This window comes from Gymnoscopelus braueri (assembly GCF_963280865.1).
Source record: "Gymnoscopelus braueri genome assembly, chromosome: 12".
NCBI classification, from domain to species: Eukaryota; Metazoa; Chordata; class Actinopteri; order Myctophiformes; family Myctophidae; genus Gymnoscopelus; species Gymnoscopelus braueri.
In genome coordinates this window covers 11,024,545-11,034,524 of record NC_137614.1, presented here as the reverse complement: position 1 = coordinate 11,034,524, position 9,980 = coordinate 11,024,545, and the positions used below count along the sequence as shown (strand labels likewise).

The 9,980-nt window shown below is 43.3% G+C and overlaps 1 protein-coding gene across 1 annotated transcript; it reads right to left on the bottom strand.

Annotated features, from left to right (window-relative positions):
• Positions 1 to 3,716: 3,716 nt before the first annotated feature.
• LOC308097006 (adenosine receptor A1) lies at positions 3,717 to 7,985 on the bottom strand. Its single transcript, XM_080444557.1, has 3 exons — positions 7,604 to 7,985; positions 6,168 to 6,649; positions 3,717 to 4,635 (listed from the first exon to the last, which is right to left on the bottom strand). Exons 1-3 carry the CDS (start codon positions 7,939 to 7,941, stop codon positions 4,421 to 4,423), a joined length of 1,035 nt encoding a protein of 344 aa, XP_080300683.1. The 5' UTR covers positions 7,942 to 7,985; the 3' UTR covers positions 3,717 to 4,420.
• Between the last annotated feature and the right edge of the window lie 1,995 nt (positions 7,986 to 9,980).

Below are 9,980 nucleotides of genomic sequence, written 5' to 3'. Positions count from 1 at the left end.
GAAGAAAAGAAAAGAAAACAGAAAGAACACAAAAACATCTGTTCAAAACTAAACGAAAACGTACAAAAAAAGTTCTAATGCACAGCTCAACTGTAACAGTGAAGCCAAAGGAAACATGTCTAGTTGTCATCTAGTTGTCACCAATGTCATCACTCTGAAGCAGGAAATGAGCTCCAGAACAACATATCATGGGTGGTCACAGCAGAAGGGAGATATCAAAGGGGGCAAGAGAGGACATGGTAGCTTACATGTTTAATGGTCGCTGGAGAATGTTGCTGTTCTCATGTGAATGTAGTACCATTCAGCCATAATTCCACCCCGAGTCTGACATGCAGAATTCTTAGTCCTCTCTCTCTCCTTTGCGTCAGGCTGATCTCAGCTGAGCTGGCCCATTGGCTTAAGTCACACTTTATTTTGGACCTTTTGGAAAAAAACAAGAAAAAAAACTAAACGAAAAACTGATTTGCTCCAATAGAGCATTGTGTGCTTTTATTACACTGTATAACATAGAGAAAAGTCCATGGCCAGGGGCAACAGGCTCACATGACTGACCGAGTCTGGCCTTAATGTTTCCAGAATACTCTGTGGTTGTTGGAACTATATAGCTGCCTTACAAACCCAAGGCCAGTGGGAAAGCTATAGTAACAAACTCTCCAACTCTTTATTTCCCTCAAGACTCTAATGTTGTTTTTGTTTTTGTGTGTGCTTTGCCATGCTTACCACATGTGCCATCTTAAAGAGGACGTAAGTGATCTTTTCTTGTTAAACATAAGTGCTAAATAACTATATTCTGATAGTAATCATTGCTATAGAGTGTGTGTTCAGTGACAGGGCACTCCCCATCTCTTTATTAAACTGTAAATACATTTTCAGGTTGGGATACGTATTTTATCCAATCAGGAGAGAGAACTTATTCAGGATACTGGATGAACATGTGAAATTGGAAGTCATGAAACAAAAACAAAAAAGACACAATTGCAACAGGAACACTATAAAAGTGAAGGTGATAAAATGATCTTTGTGATGTTCTCTCTCCTAATTGGATACAATTGGTATCCCAACCTAATTTTTTTTACTGTCTAAAGAACTGGGGAAACCCCTGTTAATGAACAAATACTCTATGAATCGGAATGTACTATCACAATATAGACCTATTTAACACAATATCACTTACACCCTATTTAAACATTCATCAAATTTGACCCGATTCCCCCTAAACACTGTATGCTACACTGTTACTCCTTCCCTCCCCCCTGCCCGCCATGTGCTCAATCAGAGATTCTTGGCAACCAAGCAGAATGTGTATAGATCTGTCTCTGGCTTGGTGGTAGAGGTGGGCATCATGCCAACTTGCCCCAACTTGCCCCACCCCTCTGTCTGTCTGGTCTTCTGTAATCAGACTAGTGGGGTCTTCTGCATGCTAACGAGGGGCTGGTCTGGACCAAGTCTCAGGGGCTGTGCCTGCATGCTAATTTATGCAAAGCACTGTGCCCCTGCCCATTTTCCCTGTCTACCCCCCTCTAACCTAGGCCTTGGCATTTAGTCTGGCACCCATTAACCCTTCCGCTGCTGCCATGCCAAGGGATGTGTCCCTTGGCGAACTTGCAGCCTCCCATATGAGTGAGCTTATCTTCAGGCTAAGCTCCATAACTAATATGTTCCTCGAGTTTAAAACCATATTGGTATTGATTGACTGTAATTTTACTATTTGAACAGTCCTGTCCAGCTTTCTGGCCAGTAGGGTTAATCAGTTCGCGCAGTAAGAGTATTTTGGCTGGCGTCTACCCTTCTTCGTCTCTGTGCTCACCACCAAATCGACTCTCATCCGATTTAGAGTTCAAGCAGTTTTAGTCTGTTCATCAAGAAGTTTGTCTAGAAAAGACAACATGCTCAGGGGGAAATTCACAAGTACAAGTAACAAATCTTTTAAAGCAGACCTAAAATGGCTGACAAGCGCGACGCCATTTTGTGTTTCCTTGTTTTGTTTAGGGGAGCAGAATCCCAGCTTTGTATTCAATCAGAGGCAGCTGATGGCAGCCATATTTGCAAGCATCTGTGTGTGTGTGTGTGTGCACCTCCCGTCTGAGACGCAGCAACCAGCCTACACAGGGTTAGCCCGCTGGAATGAGCTCAGTTTTTGGCAAAAACGGAAACAAATTCCTGGCACAGTCGAGCGGCGTTTCTTTTTCTTTTTTTTTCTCACTCACTCCCTCTTTCGATCACATGCCAGAGTCTCAGGAAGCCAGTGAGTTATTTCTTGGGCTTTCACACATTAACGCTTTCACTTTTTTCGATAACTGCCTCTCGCCGTTAAACTATTTGTTTTTCTAATTGTGTTCTTGCATCGGATTTTCAGGGCATTTAATTTGACAACAAAATACTGGCTGTGCCGATGGTGTGTGCCAATTACATGCGAGTCACCTTGGGTCTTCTCTTGTGCTGAATGAAGTGTTAAAGCGTTTCCCTCAAAATCTTGGCAGTCGGGAGACTTGTAGTCATTAAGCAACAAACCGCTTTTCTCCATAAGTCCTGATTTTGAACCGTTTCCAGAAGCAGGATTCAAGCGCGCGCACACACACACACACACACACACACACACACACACACACACACACACACACACACACACACACACACACACACACACACACACACACACACACACACACACACACACACACACACACACACAGAGAGAGAAAAAACGTGACAGAGATGAAAGTGAAATTAACACGACGACGAGGCTTTGAATGTTCATACAATACATACATACAATGCCACCAGTCAAAAATCTTGTATTTTATGTTTGACAGTGGAAACCGTTTTTTGTGAGACAACTCCTCAGTCTATTCTCTTTTGTGTCATTGCAGGAGCGTCGGCCATCATGAGGATCTCCGACACGGAAGGAAGCACAGTTTGGATGCTGTCCTTGGGGCTGAGGTAGTAGATTGAATAGTTGTGGGGGTGTGTAGCCTCCCTCTGAGATAACTATACAATCTACTGTCTTTCCTAAGGTGACAGCTGGGTCAGCCAATCATCTTCTCTTTGTGTACAAAGTATAGAGCAGTGGCTCGCAAATGTTTTTCTTTTTAGCACTGGAACACTAGTATATTCCATTCAACAATCCTCAAGGACCACCCCAACACCTCACCTCTCCTCCCCAGAACAATAAACTGTGTATTTAGTATTATAAGTAGGCAGTCATTTGTATTTTATTATTAATATCTAACATTACTAGTCTTGAAGGCAAATTTATACTTTGTTGCAGTGCCGGTGTTGCAAACCGCAAATAGCCAATCTACAAGCTCACAGATCGGGTTTATTTCGGTACGCGAAGTATATCAAGCCCTTAACAGTCAATTTCATTTCAAGATTGTTCCCCACACTATGCCTATTAGTTAAAAAATAAATCTTACATTTGATGGACTTCTGAAATACTATTTAAAGATATTTTTTTATACATTTAACAAAGGTACAATATATATTTTCAAACATGATTTTTTCCCCCTCATGGACCACCTGTAATTATGCCACGGACCTGCTTGAGAAACAGCGGTATATGGATATCTTTAACCCATTAAAACCGGGAAAGCATCGGTGTCATTTTAGATTTTAGCGTTGGCTATAAAAAAAAAATGCTGAGTGTCACTTCGTGCCGCGCTGCGAGCTTGTACATCTGCTATTTTTGAAAAAATCTAAAAAATGTGCGAACTACTGATTTAGAAGACATTTGTAGAATCGGCCTCGGGTCTTAATTGGTTCCACCAAGTACGAGGAAGTCCAGCTAAACGTCACCGAGGAGGACCTGGCGGTGTGAAGTCGACCAGAGTTCTGCAGGGTGAGGTAGTAGGTTGTATAGTTTGGTGGGAGGGATCACACCCTGCTCAGGTGATAACTATACAGTCTATTGCCTTCCCTGAAGAGCTCACTGAACAACGACGACGACAACAACTACGCAACACATCAAATGTATTTACATTCTTTCATTAAAACCACGACATATTTGCTGAATATAACTTTGTACCGTGAACCGTGTTTACAAGTTGTTGGAAAAAATATGCACGACTCAATAAAGTTTGAATAAAAGAAGGGTTCATTGTCTTCTGATCAGTGAAAGAGATCTTGGAAAGATTCTTTTAGTCATAATGGCTCAACTGGATAAGAGAGCCAGAGTTTATTAGTGGGGAGCTCCCTCTAGTGGCGCTGCACAACCTTGACAGGAATAAAGAGCATAATACACATATAAGGCTAACACAGAAAGTCTATGTATGTACATAATAATGGAACTTTGTGCATGAGTTTGTGGGGAGTGCAGGGGGACACACCCTCGCTCTGGCAATATGAGCGCTGAATTTGAGCCATATAAGAATACTTGAGCTCCCAAAGTGTCCCAAACGGATTCTTCCTCCACCCGTTGAGTTCAGGGTGTGTCCGTCTCTTCTGATCGGCACAGCTCGGTGCGATTGTTGGCTCTGCTGCCGGTTATTGAACGCTCGGTGCGCTCGTCCCCCAGCGGACAGTTCAGCCCCATCAGGAAGTGCCTCCATATCTGCCTGTAGGCCTGTCGGATCTTTGGAATGCGATAAGCATAGACCACAGGGTTGACTGCAGAGTTGGCGTGGGACAGGAGGATGCCTGGAGATTGCACATATGTTAACAACAACATTTTGCAATTAGCCTAATAGGCTCTATGCACAGCAGCCATATTGTAAAGAAATTGGGCCTCTTCTTTGCTTCCTTCACAGGTGTTACCAATAATACTAATAATGAAGGCTCTGTTCCATTCTGGTCAAACAAAGTCAGGGTGCTGCTGATGTTGTTCTCACTAGAAACACTCTGCTACACCAGTGGGTCTCAAAGTGTGGTCCAAAAGTCAAAAGTTTGAGAACCACTGTGCTACACACTAAATGGAACAGAGCCTTCATTAGTATCATTGGTAACACCTTTGAAGGAAGTAAGGAAGGGGCCCAATTTATTTCCAATATGGCTGCTGTGCATAGAGCCTGTGTCTTCCATCAAGGTGTATTTGAAATAGCCAAACACATCATCTGTGTCGGTCTCTTAACCACATGAACCCTATTCACCTGTTTCCTAGGCTGTGTGTTTTCCACTTCCTGTCGGATTTCATTGGATATCATTAGTCATCTGACCAGTTTCATTGGATTTCATTGGATCAAATCGACAGGAAGTGGAAAACACACAGGAAGTGGAAAGCCTAGGAAACAGGTGATCCCTATTCTGGGGTGGGGGGCAAGATCAGGCGAAAATAGCCGATCTACAAGCTCAAGCTTGCTATTTTCGATGAAGATATTTAGTGTAGAGCAGGGGCTTCAACATTTTTCAGGCCAAGGACCCCTTAGCTGAGAGAGAGATGAAGCAGGGACCCCCACTACATATTAGATTCATGTTAAATGTGTGTTTTCAGACATTTAACGATTTAAACCCTCAATAATTTGTAAACTTGACCTTTGGCTCTGTACTTGGTCTGCTCTTTTTCCCCCTGTACACCAAACCACTTCGCCGAAAATAGCCGATCTACAAGCTCACAACGAGTCGCAGACAAATCAAGTTCCTATATCACACAAAGATTTGGCAGTATCCCTGCATTATCTCTGAGGGCCCCCTAGGGGTCCCGGACCCCTGTTGAAGACCCCTGGTGTAGAGGGGTAAAAAGGAAGGGGTCTAGTACAGACCCCTGTGGGACTCCTGTCAACTAAGTACATACAGTATATCTCTGCTGTCGGGCAGAAACCAGCTAACTCCAATGTTCATTTTTCAGGAAATGACTAAAACAAAACAAAAAGTGGAGTTAGGAGGTTTTGTTCATCATTGATAAGAACAGCTGAATGGACCTCCAAGCTCACAATGAGGTTGGAGGTCAAAAGGGGGTGGAGCCTGGAGTCAGCAAAACCAGCTAACTCCACCCTCCTTTGGTGGAGTTAGCTGGTTTAGCAGAAAGTTTGAGGATCCAATGGAGTTAGCTGGTTTTGTCAGCAGCGCTTTTTAATACTTTTCATTGGTTAAATATTTTTTTTACCAACACACAGACGTAAAGGGTGTGCAATAGCACTGATTTATGGAAAAAAATGGAGTTGGCTCTTGGCTGGTTTCTGCCTGACAGCAACGATATGAAAACATACACATAGCTGCAGCTTGCTGTCACCTGCCTGTATATAGGACCCCCCGTGGGACAGCCTCAGGACCGCTGAGGAGCAGCAGGCAGTTCATTAGGTGCAGGGGGATCCAGCAGCCGGCGAACAGAAAGAGCACCAGGGCCAGGGAGCAGGCCAGCCTCCTCTCCCTGAGCAGAGAGGCCCGAGTCTGGGGACAGCTGTCCTGGTGCAGCAGACGCCCCTGGAGGCTCCAGAACACCCGGGCGTAGAGGAGGGTCATGACCAGCAGGGGCGCCAGCACGCACCCCAGGAAGTTGAAGTAGACCATGAAAGGGAGGGACACCACGGAGAGGAAGGTGCAGGGGGGAGAGGCGGGGGAGGAGGAGGAGGAGGAGGATTGGTTGTGGGCGGTGTCAGAAGCCGGGGAGGTGTGGTTGCGCCAGCCAAACAGAGGAGTGAAGCCCAGCACACAGGACAGCACCCAGCACACGGATACCGCCCAGCAGGTGCGCCCCTGTGTGGCGAGGTCTTTGTATCTGACAGAGAGAGAGCAAGGGCAGGAAGTAGACATTTTAGTGCAATAGTAAATTTAAATTATTTTTAAATAACGTTTAATTAATTGTTTTAATTATACATATTTTGATAACTATTAATACATGTATTATTATTTTAATGTAATGCTAAATGACAATTATTAAAAAATATATCTAAAATTGATTATATATATATTTTTTAAATGTATTTTTAAAGAACTATTACTCAAACCCTGAGGAAGACTGTTGTGGAAACATTGGTTTCCTGTACCCTTTAATACATTTTTGCATCGTGGCTAAGAGTTGTGCTGCCTCGTCCTTCTCAACATCAAAGAACTATCACTAAAATTATTATTTTACTGTAACACTAAATGAAAATCCTCCACCCCCTAACACTTCCTCATGTTGCTCTTATACACGCTGTGCCAGATGAGAGATGTGTGCATATATGCCACCAATGGTGTAAAGTAACTAAGTACATTTACTCAAGTACTGCACCGTACAATTTTGAGGTATTTTTTACTTTACTGGAGTATTTCCAATTTTCAATACTTTTATTTCTACTCCACTACATCCCAGAGGCAAATATTGTACTTGAAGTTACTCCACTACAATTATTTGAAAACTAGTTACTAGTTACTTTGCAGATATAAATTATTATATTATAAAACATACATTAAACACTTCAGCCCTATTTTATACCTGGCCGATCTACAAGCTCACAACGCGTTGCATCGTGACGCGTTGTGAGCTTGTAGATCGGCTATTTTCAAACATTTTAGTACTTTTATTTTTGCCACTTTAAGCCTATTTTGATGCCAATACTTTTGTACATTTACTCAAGTAACATTTTGAACACAGGCCCTTTTACTTGTAACAGAGTATTTCTACATTATGGTATTGTTACTTTTACTTAAATATATGAGTACTTCTTCCACCACTACATACCAACCTCACCTGAGTGGAGTGTGCAGCCGCAGGTAGCGGTCCACAGCGATGGCCAGCAGCGACAGCACAGACGCCTGCGTCAGCACCAGCACCACGCAGCTCAGCAGCAGGCAGAGGTCGGGGGTCAGACTGGCCCAGCCGTCCAGAAGCACCGCCAGGGGCACAGCGGCCACGCCCACCAGGAGGTCGGCCACCGCCAAGGACACCAGGAAGCAGAATGTGGGCTCTCGCAGGGAGCCCCGGATGCCGATGCGTACCGCACACATCACCAGCACGTTGCCAAAGCAACAGGCGATGGCAATCAGCACTTCCAGCGTGGTGTACGCCGCCCAACTCCACTCACCCATCACCGATGAGAGGCGGGAGGAGGGTGATGAAATTACGAAGAAACTTTTTTATTGAGTGTCCTCAACGAAGAAGGCTACTGGAAGCTGAGGCGAGACTCTCCATAGTCCACACACATAAGCAAACTATCCACTATGATCTGTTAACCCATTAAGACCTGAGGCGATTCTTTAAAAAAAATCTAAATCCTAACAGTTTTTTGAAAAAAATATTTAAAATATTTTTTCGCGATTTTTCAAAAATAGCAGATCTGCAAGCTCGTAGCGCGGCACTCGGTGCCGCGCTATGAGCTTGTAGATCTGCTATTTTTGAATAGCCAAAGAAATCTAAAGTGACACAGATGCGTTCCAGGTATTAATGGGTTAAAACAGGACTTGCCTGGCTGGAATAGTCCTGTTTAGTCCCTGATAGGCTTGTCTCTTAATACAACCAAGCCCTAAATAACTAGAAAAATAATGAGCTGACCCCTTTTTTATATGCACGCGTGCACGCACAAAGTGAATGTGTTTATATGCGCGCGCGCACACACACACACACACACACACACACACACACACACACACACACACACGCCGACACACGCACGGAGACAGCATCTGTATTCTATCAGTGAATGAAGATCCCACGCTAGCTGTGATTGAGGGAGGGTCAGGACGCAGTATAACAGAGTTATTATTGCTATCAAAAGTGGGCCAAATAATTCACAAATTATTAATTGTAAGACAACTGGCTGTAAATTTCACTAAATGCTGAGTGTCATCATGCCACGTCCAACCTCATACTGTAAGTAGAAGTAGTACTGTATTTGAAAGTTCCTTTAAATAAATGATGTACATGTATAGAGAGGAATTAAGTGCTATCCACAGTAGGGTATGATGTAATATAGTAGTATATTGCATGTTTGAGTTGCAGGACGTTGAAAGAATGCTTGGCATTGTTTATTCAGAGGTGGGCACCCGTGTCTTTTTAACCCTGATAGATCAGGACAGGCTTCTAAGTAGAAAAACCTGACTGTCACTCAGGACTCAAAACCCAGGTAGGACCCATGGAGCAGAGCAGAGAAACAAGGATTGAACCTAAAACCTATGATCAAGTAGGGCGTTAATCTATGAAAAAAACACACACAAAGAATTCGAATATGGAGATAGGAGATTTCTGCCTGACTGCCACTACATGTACTGTAGTCTCTGGGGATTGTTAGGGGGATCGGACACAGGTATAGGCTTGCAGATGACCCACCCAGTGACCGTGACACAGACAGGGACATCCATTCATTTATCCATGAGCAGCATAAAACGTTTCTCCAGAGATTGATTGCCGGAGTTGATTTTGACTTCATTGTTAATAGTAAAATGACTGACTTGTTCTGTGCTTGCATTATTCTGATTCGCTTCCAATCAGTGGACATGATGTCATGACATGACATGATGATTCAGTAAGGCAAAGTAGATATCGGGCCTTATCTTGCCTAAACCTTTTAGGCATTTTTTTTTTACTATTTTGAAAAACATTTTTAAATAGTTCAAATAGACTATCCACAAGCTCACACAGTGCAATGTTTGAATATGTGCGCGTTCACAGTGCATCGTGTTTATGTGCATGTGCAGAATGTTCACAGTGCAATGTGTGTATGTGCGTGCTCACAGTGCAATGTGTGTATGTGTGCACGTTCACAGTGCAATGTGTGTATGTGCATGCTCACTTTCGAATGTGTGTATGTGTGTGTTCACAGTGCAATGTGTGTGTGTGTGTGTGTTCACTTGTACTCTGTGACAAGGGTGGGTTGTCGATTTGTTACTGATTAACAGGATAATGTTGGTGGCCGTTTTTTCAGTGCCCGGGTACTTTGCATACAGCCTTGAATATGGGCTTAGTATACTAAATTACCTCAGAGGATTTTACTGTGTGTTGAATGTCTATGTGTGCCAACCAAACCATCACATCCATTGAGACAAACTTTGCAGCATACTGAAAAATCATTTAGGATTTATTAAGCCTTACAAAAAGAAAGACACAAACAGATCAAGCTGATTTAGGCAAT